The sequence below is a fragment of the Hyperolius riggenbachi genome, chromosome 3 (assembly GCF_040937935.1).
Source record: "Hyperolius riggenbachi isolate aHypRig1 chromosome 3, aHypRig1.pri, whole genome shotgun sequence".
Classification (NCBI taxonomy): Eukaryota; Metazoa; Chordata; class Amphibia; order Anura; family Hyperoliidae; genus Hyperolius; species Hyperolius riggenbachi.
Window position 1 is genome coordinate 108,527,835 of NC_090648.1, and position 22,991 is coordinate 108,550,825.

At 45.7% G+C, this 22,991-nt stretch overlaps 1 protein-coding gene across 1 annotated transcript in view; it reads right to left on the bottom strand.

The window, feature by feature from the left end:
* The window catches only part of LOC137562925 (collagen alpha-2(IX) chain-like), a 39,074-nt gene that overhangs the window by 8,505 nt on the left and 7,578 nt on the right, over nucleotides 1-22,991 (bottom strand). Inside the window, exons 2-3 of the mRNA XM_068274740.1 lie at nucleotides 8,127-9,847; nucleotides 148-231 (exon numbers count right to left, since the gene is read on the bottom strand). Coding sequence (XP_068130841.1) covers nucleotides 148-231; nucleotides 8,127-9,847 — 1,805 coding nt within the window. The remainder of the gene's footprint in view (nucleotides 1-147; nucleotides 232-8,126; nucleotides 9,848-22,991) is intronic.

The following is a 22,991-nucleotide window of genomic DNA, read 5'->3' on the forward strand; positions in this document are numbered from 1 at the left end:
CTACACGTATCAAAGATACAGGATCAGCAGGACAGCCAGGCAACATGTATCATTTAAAATTAAATAGGGCAGCCTACATACCCCTGTCGTGTCAGGTTCCCTTTTATGAAGTCCATCACTTGTCATCTGGGACTGCACAGCTCTCACCTTGTGTTCCAGCCTCTGGTAGTCTCCTGAATTTGGCCTCCTGCCACCTCTTCCACGTCTTCCTTCAAGTGCAAAAGCAATTATCTGGAAAAAAAAAAAAAAGACAGTGACAAAAATGCTACTGCCCATTACATCTCCCTACCTGCCACAACAAATTTTCTGCAAACAAGAATATGTGTGTACAGTGTGTGTGTGTACAGTGTGTGTGTGTGTGTGTGTACGTGTGTGTACGTGTGTGTACGTGTGTGTGTGTGTGTACGTGTGTGTGTGTGTACGTGTGTGTGTGTGTACGTGTGTGTGTGTGTACGTGTGTGTGTGTACGTGTGTGTGTGTACGTGTGTGTGTACGTGTGTGTGTGTACGTGTGTGTGTGTACGTGTGTGTGTACGTGTGTGTACGTGTGTGTACGTGTGTGTGTGTGTATACCAGGGCTGTGGAGTCGGTCCAAAAATCCACCGACTCCGACTCCTCAGTTTAGGATTCCACCGACTCCTCCTCCTCGACTCCGACTCCTCTAATTTGCATATTACAATTTTGTTGATTAAAAGTATGTAACATGAAATTCGTCTCTTAACTGCCAACGCTTAGGAATTTTACAAGACAACTGAAGTGAGAAGGATATGTAGACTACTATATTTATTCCCTTTAGACTAAAACTAGTCCTTGGTAAGAGTACTTGTAAAAGGTACAGACCCGAACAAAGAACATCTATCAGGCCCTAGGCAATGTAAGTGTGGGTACATGTAAGAATGATGTGCAGGTACTCTGCAGGGGAATGAGGAGATTCTTCCTCTATTACACATTCTTCATGCACAATCTGAACAAGGTTTATGGGTGATAGACAACACCTCTGTGTTCAATGTGCACAGCATTCTCAGTGAATTCCCTGCAGCTCTGTGGGGAGTGCATATGTAGAGTATAGTACTACTGTGTAACAAAGTAAACCTGAGACAGATGAAATTAAAGTTTTATACATACCTGGGGCTTCCTCCAGTTGCCTTCAGGATAATCAGTCCCTCGTTGTCCTCCTCCACCACCTGGATCTTCTTCTATGAGTCCAGGTACTTGAGCCAGTCGGGCGTAGTGCGCATGCACACACTCCGCCGCAAGGAGCATACTACACCTGTGCAGCACTATTGCGCAGGTGCAGAATGTTCCTGGCTGTGGGAGCGGCATGCGGCCGGACAGCGCTGACTGGCTGAATTACCAGGACTCATAGCAGAAGATCCGGGTGGTGGAGGACAGCGAGGGACTGATTAGCCTGAAGGGGGCTGGAGGAAGCCCCAGGTATGTATAAAACTTTACTTTTCATCCGTCTCAGGTACCCTTTAATTTGTAGTCACCAAAACAAATTTTAACAACATATCAAATTATTTGATTTCATCAGCAAAGGGAGTGCATACATTTGCATAAATCAGCATCAGTGCAGAATTATTTCCATCTCATTGACCATCTCTATTAGTGACACAGCTACACATCAGGCTTTATTCTTACAGCATAGATGTTATTTAGTATATATAAGAGATTCCTGTGTACACATCATATATACAGTCACAATCAGATATGTATATCTGACCTTAAAAATACGGGGATTGCTTTATTGAAGCAGCACAAGTAACTAATTTTGATTGGTTTATTTCATTTTTGTGGACTAAGCACAGCTATTACTGTATATATACTATTTATACATTATTTTTAATGACTATTATCTGAGAAATAGAAAATTTTATCATATTTTCTATTTTAATTACAGTAACAAATTCATTAGGAGTCGGAGTCGGTGTATTTTTTCCCGACTCCGACTCCAGGCACCCAAGAGCTCGTGAGAGAAGAGCAGTAATTTCTCTTAATGTGCTAAACAAAACACACGGTAATCAGAAGGATAAGCTTCTAGCAGCTGATACAGTCAAATAGGCAGATCTAAAAACACCATTTAAAAGTTTACCTGAGCCGAAGCACAAAATCAGTTACTTACCTAAAGAGAGGGAAGCCTCGGGATCCTATTGAGGCCTCCCTCCCTATTCTAATGTCCCCCGACGCTGAATGCTGACCCCCCCCCCCCCCCCCCCCGAAGATTAGCGAGGAGGCATGGTCGCTAATCAGATCGGGGCCGCAGAGCTCCTCTTCCTTATTCAGTGATCCGGAGCAGTGTGGCTCTGTGCTACTGCGCATGAGAGGGTGGGTTCCCGCGGCTACAGTGCAGCCATGAGCCAGGGAGTGGAGCTGCACGGCCCCAATGTGAAGGGGGCCGCAATCTGCAACGGGGGCTGCCAACAAGGGAGGGTAGCCTCAATAGGATCCTGAGGCTTCAGGGTAAGATCTTGTTTTGAACCCAAGCTTTGGCTCAGGTTCACTTTAACAGCTAAGAGCCCTTTCCCATGACTTGTATTGCGATTTTATGCATAAAATGAACATGCAACACATCACCCAAAACTTTGCAAGTGTCTATTCACAGAGGATGATGGGTGATCTCTTATCATACCCAATAGTATCTTATGTTCATTGCTGCCTAGTGCAAGGATAGGTGGGGAATGTCTCCTGCCATCATTAAGGCCTATTTCCACTGCTGTGGAATCTGCAGCATTATGCTGGGCGGCACTGCACCGCTGACACCATCCCCTGGGTTACGATCATGTCATATCATGTGATCGGAACTCCAAAGAGGATGCTGGGAGTGCAGCGCCGCTGGTGGATGAAGAGAAGCCAATCCATCTGGCTGGAACAGGTAAATATAAAGAAGCTCCCTGCACTGCTCTGCATAGCTGCATTAGGCAGCTAAATGGCATGTGGAGTTAGAAGACGCCCTGTATCTGTCGCGAGATAATGCCTGCAGGGCTGCTATTAGGCCAAGCTGTAGAGCAGGTTACCAGTAAGTTTACAACAAAAATTCCAGCCATTGTAGGTTGAAGTTGAAAGAGAATATTTACTGGCATACTTTCACAAAGTTATGTAGAGATAGTGCATAAGACTTTACAAAGGATCTTCACTGATGGTGATCAGAGAGTCACTGTGATGCTAACAGAACCACTGTGATGCTAACAGAACCCGGTTTGCTTGCAAATTGAATGCAGACGGTATGCAGCTTGGATGTACACCAATCAAAATCAGCAGGAAGTGCATGCGATCGGCCCAGTTCCAAGCTGCATACAATTTGCACAGAAGCCTGAATTATTGGCATCTCATTGACCAACTCTAAAGGGTGGCAACTACATCTAGTGATAATGGGCAGATTTGATCAAGAGACAAATGATCTAATCAAATCAGAGAGAGATTTGTCGACTGCTCATACACCGCAGGCAGATTCCCTATTTATTTCAACATGAAACCTCGAGAATCTGCCTTGTGACACCATATCTGCCGCCGTATCTCAATGTAAAATATTCCCCCCCCCCCCCCCCCCGTGCAGTATACTTTACTGGTCTGTGTCTCTGCCGCTTGCTCTGTCCACAAACTGCATACATGCGCCCCATGTAGTTGCTAGTGTATACGTAGACGCGTGTGTGACATCACACTTGCGCCCACGGTACACCGGCAACCACGTTTGGTCGCATCATCAATCGGGCATGCTCTTGGCACCACAGTTTTTCATTCGATTCGATAATCGAATGGTCGATTAATAGTATAAGAGCTTATCAAAACAATACTCTGAAAGTATTGTCAATCTATTGGCCCTTATACTACATAGATTTGGTAAATCTGTACATCCAAGATTGTGTGGTGTGTGGTAAGCCTAATACCGGTTAGACGTCACAGTGGTACAGCTTGGGAGGTAGTGTGATCAACACTTCAACATCGTGTTATCAGTGTCATGCGCGGTGATTTGCATTAACGGCAAGGTTCGGACTCCCCAACTTTAAAGTCAATCAATCATATAGTGCTACCCCCCATACAACTTACATGGGGCTTCTTCAAGCCCCTGGCAGCCGCTATGTTCCTCGTTGCATCTCCGCTTTCAGCCGCTGGCTCCCGGTCTCCGATGGTGCGCAGGATGACCTCCAGGTCGTCCTCTATTGCGCCTGCGCGAGCGCCACTGTCAATCCCCTCCACATGGTCGGGAGTGTACTGCGCAGGCGCAGAACTACTGGAAGAGCAGATGTATTCCCCCATATAGTCTATGGCGGTAACGCATCTGCCCTGGGCTCCAGTCGTACCAAAGCAGACCTTTGAAGAGGACGCTACACTGTCCGCTCCAGCACATAATCCGGCTCAAGTGGGGACTGCCCTCAGGATTTGACAGTCTACTCCCTGTCTAACTGACCTCAGGATCTTACAGCCTAACCCCTACCTAATCACTGACCTCAGGGGCTTACAGTCTTGTTCAGAATATTTTTTTCTGGTTTTCCACCCTTAAACATAGGTGTGTCTTATAGTGCAAAAAACACTGGACACTGGGCCGGCGGCTAGGAGCAGAGCTGCAATGAAAGACATGTCGGCTGCAAAGGGCTGGCGGAAGCCCCGGGTAAGTAGAGCTTGACTACCTCAATTTGCCTGGCATTTCCTTTAAGGACGAAGAACGTCCGAAACATGTCAGCATGTTGTGTATTTGGATTTTAGCTTGTCTAACGTCTGATTGCACTAAGCATCTTTTATCCTTTTCTGATATTGTGCAGACTACATGTTCACCTCTTGGCATTGTGGGCCTGAGCAGCCTCAGCACTGTTGGTAAGACTGAGGTTCAGAGCGAAATGTCACACAGCTTTGTCGGGGGTAAAAATGAATTGCATATGGACCCAGGTGTCTTAAAGCCTTCAGTGACCAGTCAACATTAGCATAAGAAATCAAGGCTTACCAGCCCATGCCAACCGGAGTCACAAGGCTACACAAGATTTTAGGATGGAGTCCCCCTCAACAATCTTATTTATGGATCACGGTCAGACCTCCAAGCGAGGTCCCACTCGGTACTCGGCCACCCAATAGCCAGACCAAATTTTGATGGTATAGTGGCAAATAAACTGCTTTATTTAAGAAGTCACAAGGAAAATAAATAGTCAGAGACCATAAGGTTCAAAGTATAAAAACATAAGTATAAAACTTACATCCAGGGGGCCCTAAATAATAGGGAACGTCAAAGCCAAGATGTGCTCTATGCAAAAATCCCAACAGAGCAATGAATGAAGCCGCCCGTCTCTTTGCCAAGATTTGGCATTTGGTGGTCCGAGTGGGACCTTGCTGAAGATCTAAACGTGATCTATAGATGAGAGATTGTTGAGGGGGATTCCATTGTAAAATCTTGTGCAGCCTTGTGACTCAGGCTGGTAAGACTTGATTTTGTATGCTAATGGTGATCAATCACTGAGGGCTTTAAAGAGACACTGAAGCGGAAAAAAAAAATTATGATATTATGATTTGTATGTGTAGTACAGCTAAGAAATAAAACATTAAGATCAGATACATCAGTCTAATTGTTTCCAGTACAGGAAGAGTTGAGAAACTCCAGTTGTTATCTCTATGCAAAAAAGCCATTAAGCTCTACGACTTTCAAAGTCGTGGAGAGGGCTGTTATCTGACTTTTATTATCTCAACTGTTTTCTTTTTCTCTGCTAGAGGAGAGGTCATTAGTTCACAGACTGCTCTGAAAGAATCATTTTGAATGCTGAGTGTTGTGTAATCTGCACATATTAGAGAATGATGCAATGTTAGAAAAAACACTATATACCTGAAAATAAAAATATGAGAATATTTTCTTTGCTGCTAATCTTCTAGTAATTATTCATAGTACAAAACTAATTCATTATATCATATTTTTTTTTCGCTTCAGTGTCTCTTTAACCACTTTCCCCACCACTACAGTATATCTACGTCAGCTGTGGCACCCTCCAAGCCACAGCGACGTAGATATACTGATCTGGATGCAGCCCTGCTGTGCGCGGTCGGGTGCACTTCAGAGCGTACCATCCGGCACTGTCAGCTGCAATACTAATTGGTGGAAGGGAACATGTTCCCTTTTGGCCAATTAGTCCACCCCCCTCCCATGAATGATCGCTGCAGTAGTGAACTGCAGCGATCCTTCATCTGTCCCCTCGGCGCACAAATAGTTAAAAAAAAATCATCCAGCAAGCAGCCTCACTCACCTACCTCGTTCCTTGCGACGATCCTGAAGCCTGATCCTCCGATCACCGCTCTGCATTCAGCCGCGTATTGCCGGTGACCCGGGTCCCGGCTTGATGACGTCATCAAGCCGGGACCCGGGTTACCGGCAATATGCGGCTGACTGCAGAGCGGAGAACAGAGGATCGGGCTTCAGGACAGTAGCAGGAACGAGGTAGGTGAGTGAGGCTGCTTGCTGGATAATTTTTTTTAGGATTTCTGCACGGAGGGGGCTGCCTCATGGGGGGGGGGGGGGCATCTGGCTATCGATCCTGGGGGGTGGGGGTAGCATAAATAAAAGGGGGGTTTACATATTTGTTGGGGGGCATCTAATTGACTAAGGGGAGTGGGGGTTTACTAATTTGGTGCATCTGGGCAACTGGGGGGGCAGTAATCATATACTGGGGGCACATTTGGCTATAATGGGGGCAGCACTAATCCTGGGGGTACATCTGGCCATAATGGGGTTAATCCTGATCCGGGGACACATATGGCTATAAAGAGGGGCACTATTCCTGGGGGTGCGTCTGTCAATCTATTCTGGGGCTGTCAAACGCAGGGGACACATGTGGCTATGCTAAGGGGGGCTGATATTGGGGACACATCTGACTATACTGGGGGAGGCGGTGATACTGGGGACACATCTGGATATCTATACTGGGGTGACTTTAACTGGCGGCACAGTTTTTATGTCAATCGCACTTTTTATTTCCAAACAGGAATTGGTCAAAATTGAGAAACAATGCATTTTTTTAAAAATGTTCCCACTTTTTCCCATTAAACTGCATAGAGAGGAACATTTTACTTTGTACCAAATACCCCCAATGAAAGCTTAGTTTGTCTTGAAAAAAAACGATATATAGATAATTTAAGTGGCATGAGTACAGATGAAGTTATTGCTGATTAAAAAGGGACACCGCTAAAGTGTCAAAACTGCTCTGGTCAATAAGGGGAAAACAAGGTCTGGATGCGAAGTGGTTAAGACATCGGGGCCCATATGCAATTAACGTTTTCACCTGAGTTATCGCCTAGGAGATAATTTTCATATTGGCCTCAATTCACTAAGCTTATCTCCTGTCTTTAATAACGTTTCTAGAGTTATCACCATGGTGATAAGGCATGTAGTATTCAGGAAACATTTTACCTCAGGCAAACCTAAAGTTAGCTCTTCTGTCTTTAGGTTAAGGTGAGATCTCTTTAAATAACTTTGTGGCAGGGAACACACTAAGCAGAAACGCTAGCGTTGCGGAAAACGCAGAGAAAACGAACATAATCCAAGTCAATGGGCCACACGTAAAAATGCATATACTTGCGTTTTGCAATGTGCATTTTTAAAAACGCTGGTTTTGTTGTATATTTTTCAAAAATGCACACTCACGTCAATGGTGGCGCAGAGGTATTGCGTTTTAGTGTGTTTTGCATCCGTATTTATATGCATTTTAAAAAAAAACAACACGTTTGATGATGTATTTCCGCTTCCTATTGACTTCCCAGTGATTTGCATAAAAAAACGCATATCAAAAACACATGCAAAACGCATATGCATTTTTTATATGCGAACCGCAAATGCATAAAAAAACGCAAGCAATTACACATTGTGAAACTATCACCCGGGAGAAAACTCAGGAGAAAAAGTGAATTGCATATGGGCCCGGGTGTACTTATTTTCTGAAAGTTTGAACTGTCCCAAGTACTGATTGTTGAATGTTTATAAACAAAGTCATCCTAGTAGACAAGAATAGGAAGAAAGCTCCAGATGTTGCTTCAACTTCAAATCCAATGGCAAGTGCTAAACCACCCCCAAATCAGCCCCATTCCAAATTTAATATTGAAGAGATGCAGTTCATAAATACGCTTTGTCTTATTTTTCCAAGATATTAAGTATTGGGTTACCTTGCGTTTGTTGTGATAAGCAACGTACAGCACAGCCACAAGGACAGCGGACGTCACGAGATAGGCAAAGAAATGGCTGTTTTCTGACGGGATGACTGATGTGTCTCTGTTTTCAGAGTTTACATTCTCCTGCAGGTCAGCATTGTCCTCACCAGCAGCATCTACATCACCATCTCCATTCTCTAATGGAACATTATCTTCTAGGTCCACTAACTTCTCTTCTTCGTCCTCCATCTCTTCATCACCTGGCACCTCATCTTCAACCTTGTGGTTCTCCTTTTCCTCAGAATCATTGAGCTGCTTGTCCACGTCCTGTTGTACACTATCATCCTCCTGCTCTTCCATCTGCCCAGGATCACCATCAGGCTTATTCACTCCCTCCTTCCCTTCAGGCTGATTCACTCCCTCCTTCCCTTCAGGCTGATTCACTCCCTCCTTCCCTTCAGGCTGATTCACTCCCTCCTTCCCTTCAGGCTGATTCACTCCCTCCTTCCCTTCAGGCTGATTCACTCCCTCCTTCCCTTCAGGCTGATTCACTCCCTCCTTCCCTTCAGGCTGATTCACGCCCTCCTTCCCTTCAGGCTTATTCACTCCCTCCTTCCCTTCAGGCTTATTCACTCCCTCCTTCCCTTCAGGCTTATCCACTCCCTCCTTCCCTTCAGGCTTATTCACTCCCTCCTTCCCTTCAGGCTTATTCACTCCCTCCTTCCCTTCAGGCTTATCCACTCCCTCCTTCCCTTCAGGCTTATTCACTCCCTCCTTCCCTTCAGGCTTATTCACTCCCTCCTTCCCTTCAGGCTTATTCACTCCCTCCTTCCCTTCAGGCTGATTCACTCCCTCCTTCCCTTCAGGCTGATTCACTCCCTCCTTCCCTTCAGGCTTATTCACTCCCTCCCTCCCTTCAGGTTTATTCGCTCCCTCCTTCCCTTCAGGCTTATTCGCTTCCTCCTTCCCTTCAGGCTTATTCGCTTCCTCCTTCCCTTCAGGCTTATTCGCTTCCTCCTTCCCTTCAGGCTTATTCGCTTCCTCCTTCCCTTCAGGCTTATTCACTCCCTCCTTCCCTTCAGGCTTATTCACTCCCTCCTTCCCTTCAGGCTTATTCACTCCCTCCTTCCCTTCAGGCTTATTCACTCCCTCCTTCCCTTCAGGCTTATTCACTCCCTCCTTCCCTTCAGGCTTATTCACTCCCTCCTTCCCTTCAGGCTTATTCACTCCCTCCTTCCCTTCAGGCTTATTCACTCCCTCCTTCCCTTCAGGCTTATTCACTCCCTCCTTCCCTTCAGGCTTATTCACTCCCTCCTTCCCTTCAGGCTTATTCACTCCCTCCTTCCCTTCAGGCTTATTCACGCCCTCCTTCCCAGGATCACCATCAGGCTTATTCACTCCCTCCTTCCCAGGATCACCATCAGGCTTATTCACTCCCTCCTTCCCAGGATCACCATCAGGCTTATTCACTCCCTCTTTCCCAGGATCACTATCAGGCTTGTTCACTCCCTCCTTCCCAGGATCACCATCAGGCTTCTTCTGTCCCTCCTTCCCAGGGTCACCGGGAGGCTCATCTCCCTCAAGCAAAGTGCCATCGGCAGGTTTGTTCTCGTCATCAGCAGTCTTATTATTGCTTGTCTCAGCATCTTCAGGCTGGTTAACCAACTTGGGGCCATTCTCATCAGCATTAGACTTCTCGATTTTTTCAGTGCTAACAGGATTATCAATTGGTTTGCCTGAAAAAGAATGACAACATAAAAAAAAACTCATAGTAATGAATGCATAAAACACTCAAAGTGAACCCTCTGTAAAAATAAGCTGATGAGATAAACATTTGTCTCTGCTAAATGGCAGTCTATATTGTGTCCAAGAGCTAAAACATTTGAACTATTGACCTTTTTAAATCTATCCCCTGTACTCAGTAGCTATTCTGTACAGGAAACGTTTTATGGCTGTAATTCATGTTGATGGTTACGCTATAGTCTGACAAGCTCCTTCGCTCATAGGGTGATTTAAATAAAACTCCTCTTAATATCACATATAAAAAAATACATACTGTACTTTTTGGAATATAAGAATCACTCCCCCCCCCCCCCAAAAAAAAAGTGGGGGGGAAAAAATCTCTGCGTCTTATAGCCCAAATGCACGGAGATCCTGACTTGTGATTGCCTGCCAATATGAACCTCCAACCGACCACAATGTTGGGGACTCCCTGTACTGTGCCCATGCAGAGGAGGACACGGGAACAAGCAGAGGATACAGGGGGCCACAAAAGGGGCATAGAGGAGGACACAGGGAGACACAAGAGGTACAAGGGGGCATGAGGTACAAAAGGGGCATTATCCACAAGATGCCCCTTCACCATGGATTCACATGGATTAGTATATATTTTCTCCCGGTTTTTTTTTATATAATAAAATCTGACATATAAAATGCAAAGTAGCAATAGTTTAATACCACATGACAAAACACCTTGTCCTAAAAAAGCGAGAAACACACTGCAAGATCTTACTTTGTTTACTATTTGAGCGTAAGAGTTAAATCCTTAATAGGAGGAATCCTTACACATGCAACGTGCTGTGTTATACAATAAACTCCATCCATTTATGAAAGCACACGCTCATGTACATACATACGCTGTTAGCGCTAACTGGCACTACGTTCCGTTCATTAGAAGAGCCCATAATATATATCAATGTCACTCAGAGCACTTCAGGTATCCGCATGCAATGTGGACACAGTCTGAGGCTGCCGAGATCATCTGCTCCACACCGATTCTGATCGGTTAGCCACCGGCCGGGGCTGCGATCAGTAAAGTAGCAGTGCCGCTGTCTCCCTGTCTATTCTGTAACCAGCTGCGGCTTCAGTAGGCATGGCCAAAGAATGGAGCATAGCTGTCATTTGGGGTGGACTCCTGCGGGGCGAGCTTCAAGAGGAGCAACTCGCTCTGCAACATCTGGTGAGCGGCTCAACTAGCTTGAAACTTTTGGCTGTTATAAACAACCTTTGGTGGCAAACAGTTTGTGATGCAGAACGAGTGAAAAAAATGCAATAATATATCAGTGTATGTGCATACATGAGCAGTGCTTCCATACCTGTATGGAGTTTATTGTATAACAGCACGTTACTTGTGTAAGGATTCCTCCTGAACCTTCCCGGAATCTGAAGTCAAAATAAACTTACGAGATAATGAATTGTATGTGTAGTACAGCTAAGAAATAGAATAGTTGCAAGTTGAGTATATTGTTTCCAGTACAGGTAGAGTTGAGAAATTTTACTTGCTATCTATGCAAAAAAGCTTCTCTGAGCTCTGTCTAATTTAGTCAGAGAGCAGTGCTATTTTCAGAAGCACTTATGGGGCCCTTACACTGGTCGATTTTAGCCATTGATCAGAAAGATTCTATCAAATTCCCAATTCGATCGATTTGCGGAAGATTTCGATCAATTTGATCTGACAGGATGGAAAATCTAGGTCGATCTGCTGCTGGCAGCAGATCGGTGGCCCATAAGAGTTGCATTGGATCTAATGGTCCAATAATGCATTTAGATCCATTTCCAATAGATTTCATTCTGAAATATATTGGAAATCTGTTACTAGTGTGTGGCACACATCAGATAGATTCCTGTCAGGTTGGACTTGGCAGGCATCTGACAGAAATCTATCTGATGGTCGAATTTGCTGCAAATCTTTAAGTGTATGGCCACCTTCATACATCAAAGAAACAGCGAGACAACTTTAGATAAGATTTTACTGAAGGGAAGTTGATAGGGTCATTAGCTCTGCTCTCTTTCATAGTTTAAAATGCAGTGTAGTTTGTAAACTGCAAATATTAGAGAATGATGCAATGTTATAAAAAAAAAAAAAAAGCTATATACCAGTAACTGAAAAATAAAAATAGGAGACTCTTCTTTGCTACTAATGTTCTATTAATTATCCGTACTACACATGCAATTCATTATATCATAAGTGGTTTTTATTTCGCTTCAGTGTCACTTTAAGGAGACCCTGTAACAAAAAAAGTTCCCCTGGCCGGTACTCACCTCGGGAGGGGGAAGCGTCAGGGTCCTAATGAGGCTTCCACCTCCCCTGTAGCTGCAGGCAATCCAGCGCTGGCTCCCCCGAAGTCTCCAGCAATCCAGGCTCGACAAGCCCGACAAGCTACATTTACGGAGATAGGTGGAAAAAGCCGATCTCCATCGGGTCCGCTCTACTGCGTAGACTCAGAAGACTTGCGCCTGCGCAGTAGTGCGGTCCAACAGCGATCGGCTATTTCCGCCCATCTCCGAGCAGAGAGCCGATACTGCGCCTGCGCTGGAGTCGGGAAGGTAAAGATTTACATTCCTGCCGCTCCGGAAGTTTTTTCGCCACCGCCGTGGGACACAGGAGGATGGGGGAAGCCTCGATAGGATCCGGAGGCTTCCCCCACCCGAGTTGAGTACCCCCCAGGGGAACTTTTTCTTGTTACAGGTTTAAAGTTTTTACTCTTGTGTAGGGATCCCTCCTATTAAGGATTTTACTCTTACACTCAAATAGTAAACAAAGCGAAATCTTACAGTGTGCATGAGCAGTGCTTTGTTGACGTTTTAGGACAAGGTCTTTTTGTCATTTGTGGCATTTAACTATTGCTATGTACCATTTTATGCGGGGGGGTGGGGGTGATTTATTTAAATCGCCCTATGAGCGCAGGAGATATTTATGCTTTCTAGTGGAGAGAGAGAGAGAGAGAGAGAGAGAGAGAGAGAGAGAGAGAGAGAGAGAGAGAGAGATGTGAGCATGTGAGCACAGCATAGATCGTATTTCAGCAGCTTCTGCAGAGGGTTGAGGTGTATTTCCTTTTTTATCCTGTCGCACTGAACTGGCCTCAGCCAATCAGTGAGGAGCAGGAATGTGGGAGGGGAGATAACAAGCTTCCCTCTCTCCAGCAATGTGCCAGTATAGAGCCAGGCTGACTGAGATAAGATTCATTACAGCTGAAATATTTATGATTATATTGAAATGCTTGCAATTCAGAATGCATGTAGACTACATAATAAACACAGGGCAGTGGGTAAATAGAATTTTATTAATGGAAATCCTGCTTTAATAAACACGAACACATTATTTCTGTACTCCCTATCATCCACATTACCCAGTGATAAGAGGCAGGCTGCCCATTTATGCTGTTTGGGAGAGATGGTGAGTATAAAAAGTCAGCACATCATAATTATATATTAGGCGCGCACACACGACCGCCCCTTCTGGCCCCGCCCTCCTCCGGCTCTCGGCAGGGTCTGCGTCTATCTATCTATATATATACAGTGGAGGAAATAATTATTTGACCCCATCACTGATTTTGTAAGTTTGTCCAATGACAAAGAAATGAAAAGTCTCAGAACAGTATCATTTCAATGGTAGGTTTATTTTAACAGTGGCAGATAGCACATCAAAAGGAAAATCGAAAAAATAACCTTAAATAAAAGATAGCAACTGATTTGCATTTCATTGAGTGAAATAAGTTTTTGAACCCCTACCAACCATTAAGAGTTCTGGCTCCCACAGAGTGGTTGGACACTTCTACTCAATTAGTCACCCTCATTAAGGACACCTGTCTTAACTAGTCACCTGTATAAAAGACACCTGTCCACAGAATCAATCAATCAAGCAGACTCCAAACTCTCCAACATGGGAAAGACCAAAGAGCTGTCCAAGGATGTCAGAGACAAAATTGTAGACCTGCACAAGGCTGGAATGGGCTACAAAACCATTAGCAAGAAGCTGGGAGAGAAGGTGACAACTGTTGGTGCGATTGTTCGAAAATGGAAGGAGCACAAAATGACCATCAATCGACCTCGCTCTGGGGCTCCATGCAAGATCTCACCTCGTGGGGTGTCAATGGTTCTGAGAAAGGTGAAAAAGCATCCTAGAACTACACGGGAGGAGTTAGTGAATGACCTCAAATTAGCAGGGACCACAGTCACCAAGAAAACCATTGGAAACACATTACACCGCAATGGATTAAAATCCTGCAGGGCTCGCAAGGTCCCCCTGCTCAAGAAGGCACATGTGCAGGCCCGTCTGAAGTTTGCCAATGAACACCTGAATGATTCTGTAAGTGACTGGGAGAAGGTGCTGTGGTCTGATGATACCAAAATAGAGCTCTTTGGCATTAACTCCACTCGCTGTGTTTGGAGGAAGAAAAATGCTGCCTATGACCCCCAAAACACCGTCCCCACCGTCAAGCATGGGGATGGAAACATTTTGCTTTGGGGGTGTTTTTCTGCTAAGGGCACAGGACAACTTAATCGCATTAACGGGAAAATGGACGGAGCCATGTATCGTGAAATCCTGAACGACAACCTCCTTCCCTCTGCCAGGAAACTGAAAATGGGTCGTGGATGGGTGTTCCAGCACGACAATGACCCAAAACATACATCAAAGGCAACAAAGGAGTGGCTCAAGAAGAAGCACATTAAGGTCATGGAGTGGCCTAGTCAGTCTCCGGACCAGTGGCGGACATACGGCCGTGCCGCCGCACGAGGGCCCCTGAAGTTCCGCTGCTTCAGGGGCCCATTAAGTATTGCAGGTTTTTTTTTTTTTTTTTTTAAATTTTATTTTATTTTTTTAACCTGGGGGGCCCCGACTCCTGTCCTCCCCCCTCACCTCGGGCCCCCCATCCCCCCTCACCTCGCCCCCCCCCCCCTCATGCGGCGGGAGAGCGGAAAATACAGGAAGTCTCCGGCTGGGGCTGCAGCAGACGCTTGGTCTCCACCTTGGAGACATATCGGAAACTAAGCAGCAGCTGCCTCTAGCGTCTGCTGCAGCCCTGGCCGGAGACTTCCTGTATTTTCTGCTCTCCCGCCGGCCGCCGCGCATACCGGGAGGGGGGCCCCGAGGTGAGTGAGTGAGGATAGGAGTCGGGCCCCCCACCCGGATAGCTACCCACCCGGCTACCTACCCCGCTACCTAACCACCCACCCGGCTACCTAACCACCCTGCCGGCTACCTACCCACCCACCCGGCTACCTACCCACCCGGCTACCTAGCTACCCACCCGGCTACCTAACCACCCTGCCGGCTACCTACCCGGCTACCTACCCACCTGGCTACCTAGCTACCCACCCGGCTACCTAACCACCCTGCCGGCTACCTAGCTACCCACCCGGCTACCTACCCACCCGGCTACCTAGCTACCCACCCGGCTACCTAACCACCCTGCCGGCTACCTACCCGGCTACCTACCCACCCACCCAGCTACCTACCCACCCGGCTACCTAGCTACCCACCCGGCTACCTAACCACCCTGCCGGCTACCTACCCACCCACCCGGCTACCTACCCACCCACCCGGCTACCTACCCACCCGGCTACCTAGCTACCCACCCGGCTACCTAACCACCCTGCCGGCTACCTACCCGGCTACCTACCTACCCACCCGGCTACCCACCCACCCGGCTACCTACCCACCCACCCGGCTACCTACCCACCCACCCGGCTACCTAACCACCCACCCGGCTACCTAGCAACCCACCCGGCTACCTAGCTACCCACCCGGCTACCTAACCACCCTGCCGGTTACCTACCTACCCGGCTACCTACCCACCCGGATACCTACACACCCACCCGGCCACCTACCCGGCTACCTACCCACCCACCCGGCTACCTACCCACCCGGATACCTAACCACCTACCCGGCTACCTAACCACCCACCCGGCTACCTACACACCCACCCGGCTACCTACCCACCAGGCTACCTACCTACCTACTCACCCGGCTACCTACCCACCCAGCTACCTAACCACCCACCTACCCACCCACCAGGCTACCTACCCACCCGCCTACCCAGCCACCCACCAGGCTACCCAGCCACCCACCAGGCTACTTACCCACCCGGCTAAGGGCTACCTACCTACCCACCCGGCTGCCTACCTACCTACCCACCAGGCTACCTATCCACCCAACCACCCATGGGAGCTGCGCGCCGGATGGAGGCTGGGACAGGAGGTCTGCTGCTGCAGGTGAGTAAATGTTTTTTTTTATTATTTATTTTAGCAGGTGTATGTTCTGGGCAGGTCTGCCACATGATTGCGTGTATGTTCTGGGCAGGTCTGCCACATGATTGCATGTATGTTCTGGGCAAATTTGCTACATGATTGCATGTGTTTTCTGGGCAAATCTGCCGACATGATTGCACGTATTTTCTGGGCATATCTGCCGACATGATTGCAGGTATTTTCTGGGCATATCTGCCGACATGATTGCAGGTATTTTCTGGGCATATCTGCCGACATGATTGCAGGTATTTTCTGGGCATATCTGCCGACATCATTGCAGGTATTTTCTGGGCATATCTGCCGACATCATTGCAGGTATTTTCTGGGCATATCTGCCGACATCATTGCACGTATTTTCTGGGCATATCTGCCGACATCATTGCACGTATTTTCTGGGCATATCTGCCGACATCATTGCACGTATTTTCTGGGCAAATCTGCTCACATTATGTGTATTTTCTTGAGAAAACCTGCACAATTATGTGAATTTTCTGGGGAAAGGGTCACCAAAACTTGGGCCCACTGTCTTTGCGTTGCACTTTTCAAGGGAACCTGAGGTGAGAATAATATTGAGGCTGCCATATTTCTCTCCTTTTAAGCAATACCAGTTGCCTGGTTGCCGTTCTGGTCCTCTGCCTCTTATTCTTTCAACCATAGACCCTGAACAAGCATGCAGCAGGTCAGGGGTTTCTGACAATATTGTCAGAACTGAGAAGATTAAGCTGCATGCTTGTTGCTGGTGTAATTCAGTTTATTACTGCAGCCAAATAGATCAGCAGGGCTGCCAGGCAACTAGTATTGTTTAAAAGGAAATAAATATGGCAGCCTCCATATCACTCTCACCCCGGGATCACTTTAAATTAGTTAGCTCCGCCCTTATCCGGTCATTGCCACGCCCATTTTTTGCCGCGGCGCGTAGGTTCTATCCACTTCCATTTTTTGCCACGGCGCGCGAAGCGCCGCAGGTTATAGCCGCACCCATTTTTTGCCGCGGCGCGCTTCACGCGCCGCAGGTCACGGGGGCCCACAATTGATATTTTGCACAGGGGCCCACTGCTGCCTGTGTCCGCCACTGCTCCGGACCTTAATCCAATAGAAAACCTATGGAGAGAGCTCAAGCTCAGAGTTGCACAGAGACAGCCTCGAAACCTTAGGGATTTAGAGATGATCTGCAAAGAGGAGTGGACCAACATTCCTCCTAAAATGTGTGCAAACTTGGTCATCAATTACAAGAAACGTTTGACCTCTGTGCTTGCAAACAAGGGTTTTTCCACTAAGTATTAAGTCTTTTATTGTTAGAGGGTTCAAAAACTTATTTCACTCAATGAAATGCAAATCAGTTGCTATCTTTTATTTAAGGTTATTTTTTCGATTTTCCTTTTGATGTGCTATCTGCCACTGTTAAAATAAAACCTACCATTGAAATGATACTGTTCTGAGACTTTTCATTTCTTTGTCATTGGACAAACTTACAAAATCAGTGATGGGGTCAAATAATTATTTCCTTCACTGTATATATATAGATAGACGCAGACCCTGCCGAGAGCCGGAGGAGGGCGGGGCCAGAAGGGGCGGTCGTGTGTGCGCGCCTAATATATAATTATGATGTGCTGACTTTTTATACTCACCATCTCTCCCAAACAGCATAAATGGGCAGCCTGCCTCTTATCACTGGGTAATGTGGATGATAGGGAGTACAGAAATAATGTGTTCGTGTTTATTAAAGCAGGATTTCCATTAATAAAATTCTATTTACCCACTGCCCTGTGTTTATTATGTAGTCTACATGCATTCTGAATTGCAAGCATTTCAATATAATCATAAATATTTCAGCTGTAATGAATCTTATCTCAGTCAGCCTGGCTCTATACTGGCACATTGCTGGAGAGAGGGAAGCTTGTTATCTCCCCTCCCACATTCCTGCTCCTCACTGATTGGCTGAGGCCAGTTCAGTGCGACAGGATAAAAAAGGAAATACACCTCAACCCTCTGCAGAAGCTGCTGAAATACGATCTATGCTGTGCTCACATGCGTTTACAAAGCAAGCTAGAACTAACAGTGCAAATCCTAGGAGGAAGAAAAAAAATGTAAGGGAGAAAATTATATCAGGATTGGCTTCATTCAGAGGCAGTAAAGATTAAAAATGGCTAGAACAATTCTCATTATTTACTATATAAAATTCACTGAAATCAATACATCTGTTACGTAAGTAGAACAAGTATCTATCTACTTATAAATATGTTTTTATACCCAGGGATAGTGGCTGTCCCTGCTGCTTTAATAGATTGGAATGAACGGTTATAGTCTATAGTAAATAAGCCATAATGTGGTTCACTTAGCAAATGTATTCTCTTCACCCAAAAACAAGGCATAGATATTGCCCAAGAGGACAAGAATTGAACAAGCCTGGGCTAAAATAACCATAGGGAGCTGCAAGCAGGAGACCAATGTCGGCTGGATGCCAAGACACTATCATATACAATACATGGATCCAGAAACTGCCTGCTCTCATGTGAGTGGCTGGATAGTGTAATGGTTAAGGGCTCTGCCTCTGACACAGGAGACCTGGGTTCAAATCTCGGCTCTGCCTGTTCAGTAAGCCAGCACCTATTTCAGTAAGGAGTTTCTTGGGCAAGTCTCCCTAACACTGCTACTGCCTACTGAGTGCGCTCTAGTGGCTGCCTCACAAGCGCTTTGAGTCCGACAGGAGAAAGGCGCTATACAAATACTGCCATTATTATTACAGCTGGCACACTCATATAAACTTCCAAGTTAACTTTCCTTTTCAGATTGTCTAGAGTTTGACTTTAAAGTGGCCCTTAACTCTTGCACAGGACAGAAAACAGAGAAATGCACCCTGTATGTATTTAGAGAGTTTAGCCCATTTAATTCCCCCTCATTTGTGTCTTATCTCAAGTTCTCTGATCTCTCCCGTGTCACATGACTGCCATGGCAGAGATGGCAGATAAGCCCATTTGAAAGCACGTGAGGTAAACAATATGTCTGCTTCCATGAATCCGGAAGTAGAAACAGTGCAGATTTTAGGATTTGTATCAGCTGTAACAAATAAAATATAATTTTTAAATGTTGTTATTATGCTGTTGTCAGGGCTGTGGAGTCGGAGTCAGAGTAATTTTGGGTGTCTGGAGTCGGAGTCGGGAAAAAATGCACAGACTCAGACTCCTAATTAATTTGTAACTGTAATTAAAATAGAAAATATGATCAAATGTTCTATTTCTCAGATAATAGTCATTAAAAATAATGTATATATACACAGTATATATACAGTAATAGCTGTGCTCAGTCCACAAAAATGAAATAAACCAATAGAAATTAGTTACTTGTGCTGCTTCAATAAAGCAGTCCTCGTATTTTTAAAGTCAGATATACATATCTGATTGTGACTGTACAGTATATATAATGTGTACACAGGAATCTCTTATATATACTAAATAACATCTATGCTGTAAGAATAAAGCCTGATGTGCAGCCGTGTCACTAATAGAGATGGTCAATGAGATGGAAATAATTCTGCATTGATGCTGGTTTATGCAAATGTATGCACTCTCTTTGCTCATGAAATCAAATAATTTGCTATGTTGTTAAAATTTGGTTTGGTGACTACAAATTAAAGGGTACCTGAGACGGATGAAAAGAAGAGTGTTATACATACCTGGGGCTTCCTCCAGCCCCCTTCAGGCTAAATCAGTCCCTCGCTGTCCACCTCCACCACCTGGATCTTCTGCTATGAGTCCCGGTAATTCAGCGAGTCAGAGCAGTCTGGCTACGTGCCGCTTCCACAGCCAGGAGCATTCTGCACCTGCGCAATAGTGCTGCGCAGGTGTAGTACGCCCCCGGCGGCGGAGTGTGTGCATGCGCACTACACCAGACTGGCTCAATTACCTGGACTCATAGCAGAAGATCCAGGTGACGAAGGAGGACAGCGAGGGACTGATTAGCCTGAATGGGGCTGGAGGAAGCCCCAGGTATGTATAAAACTTTAATTTCATCTGTCTCAGGTTTACTTTGGTACACAGTAGTACTATACTTTACATATATGCACTCCCCACAGAGCTGCAGGGAATCCACTGAGAATGTTGTGCACATTGAACAGAGAGGTGTTGTCTGTCACTCATAGGCCCAGTGCACACCAAAACCGCTAGCAGATCCGCAATACGCTAGCGGTTTTGGGAGCCGATTTCAGAGCGATTCTAGGTATGTTTAGAGAGGTTTTCTAAACATACCTAGCGGTTTTGCGTGCGTTTTTGTGTAGCAGATTACACATATTGTTACAGTAAAAGCTGTTACCGAACAGCTACTGTAACAAAAATGTCTGGCAAACCGCTCTGAACTAGCGTTTTTCAGAGCGGTTTGCGTTTTTCCTATACTTTACATTGAGGACGAAACGCTTCCGAAAACCGCAAACGCGCAGCAGGAGGCGCGTTTGCGGCTTGGCAAAAACCGCAAACCGCCGGTGTGCACCATCCCATTGCAATACATTAGACAAGCGTTTTTAGAGGCGGATGCGGCCGGCGGATCGCTCCAAAAACCGCTCGGTGTGCACTGGGCCATAAACCTTGTTCAGATTGTGCATGAAGAATGTGTAATAGAGGAAGAATCTCCTCATTCCCCTGCTGAGTACCTGCACATCACTCTTACATGTACCCACAGTTACATTGCCTAGGGCCTGATAGATGTTCTTTGTTCCGCTCTGTACCTTTTACAAGTACTCTTACCAAGGACTAGTTTTAGTCTAAAGGGAATAAATATAGTAGTCCACATATCCTTCTCACTTCAGTTGTCTTGTAAAATTCCTAAGCGTTGGCAGTTAAGAGACGAATTTCACGTTACATACTTTTAATCAACAAAATTGTAATATGCAAATTAGAGGAGTCGGAGTCGGAGTCGAGGAGTCAGTGGAATCCTAAACTGAGGAGTCGGAGTCGGTGGATTTTTGGAACGATTCCACAGCCCTGGCTGTTGTGTATCTTTTAGAGCAGAGAGGAGGTTCTGAGTTCTGGTCTGCTTTGAAGCAAACCTGAATCGAAAATAAACTATGTGTAGTACAGCTAAGAAATAGAACATTAGCAGCAAAGAAAAGTTTCATGTTTCCAGTACAGGAAGAGTTGAAACTTCAGTTATCTATGCAAAAGAGCTTCTCCGAGCTCTTACCAAACTTGGGTGGAAGACTGTCCTATTTTCTGAAACACTTAGGCCTCTTGCACACTGCATGCATTTCAGATTCCGATTCCGCTTTTTAATCTGTTTTTACATCCGATTCCGATTCAGATTTTTAATCTTAACTGCATGCTGCGTTTTTTGATCCGTTTTTCTGTTGAATGTATTCAAGGAAAATCGGAAACGGAATCGGAAACGGAATCGGAAAACGGATTTGCAGTGTGCAGGGAGCCTTATACAGACAATGAGAGACTGGTTTAGATTAAGGTTTTACTGCAGGAAAGTTCAAAGGGTCATTAGTTCTTCTCCGTTTTATAGTTCAAAATACAAAGTAAGGTTTATGAACTACAAATATGACAGAATAATGCAATGTTATAAAAAAAAAAAAAAGTTATATACCTGAAAATAAAAATACGAAACTTTTCTTTGCTACTAATGTTATATTCACTAATCCGTATTACATGTACAATTCATGATATAAGTTTTTCTCTGCTTCGGGTTTCCTTTAAGGGCCCGTTTCCACTCTCGCGGAAACGGCCGCGAATCCGCAGAGTTTCCCCGCAGGCAAATCGCGCGGGGAAACTCTGCCATAGGGGACAACGGCGCCGCCGGCCGAATCGCTTGCAGTAGCGATTCGGCCGGAAACCCCCACAGAATTCGCGGCGGAGGCTGCGATTCCCATAGCCGTGCATAGCACGGCTGATGGGAATCGCCTGCGATCCCGCCCACCCGCTCAGTGCCGGCGTGCGTCTACGAGACGCACGCCGCACTAGTGGAAACGAGCCCTAATACTACTATCCATGGAGCTGGCTCCTACAATTTCCTAATGGTGCCTGGACTGAATAGATTATATCCCAAATTCTGCAATTATAAATTGTACACATACATAAATATATGTGGTACTATAATACACACACGCACCTCCACCCACACAAAGTAATTCGTTTTATCTTACAACATTCATAGGTTATACGTCTTGACAGAAGCAATGAGGAACTAATCAAGCATTCCAAAATTAACTTTAGACGTACAATACTTGTGGTTCAAGATCCTCCAGTTTCACTATGGTAATTTTTTTTAACAGTTGGAGCAAAGGACACTACAGCTCCGTGAAGCTGGCCCCCTACAATCAGCACAAATAAAAATTCCATCATGTTTGTGCTACATTTGTTCTGCAAAAATTAAGATTTGTGCACTTTCATTTTGAAGATGATAGCACTTATTTCCAAAACAATACCATCACCCACCACCCATACAACAAACCTACAGACATAGTATGGGTGGGTGCGTACGAGAGGAATCGCCGCCAGAAGACTTGGGTGCAGGATACAGCCGGTATGGTCTATTCTGCTCCTGCACAAGTTCCCGGCAATACTATTCCCCCTCTAGGTCCACGTGGATAGTGGGGGAATGATGTAATTCGGCTTCCAGCAATTGCTTGAGGCCTAATTACAGGGAGTGCAGAATTATTAGGCAAATTAGTATTTTGACCACATCATCCTCTTTATGCATGTTGTCTTACTCCAAGCTGTATAGGCTCAAAAGCCGACTACCAATTAAGCATATTAGGTGATGCGCATCTCTGTAATGAGAAGAGGTGTGGTCTAATGACATCAACACCCTATATCAGGTGTGCATAATTATTAGGCAACTTCCTTTCCTTTGGCAAAA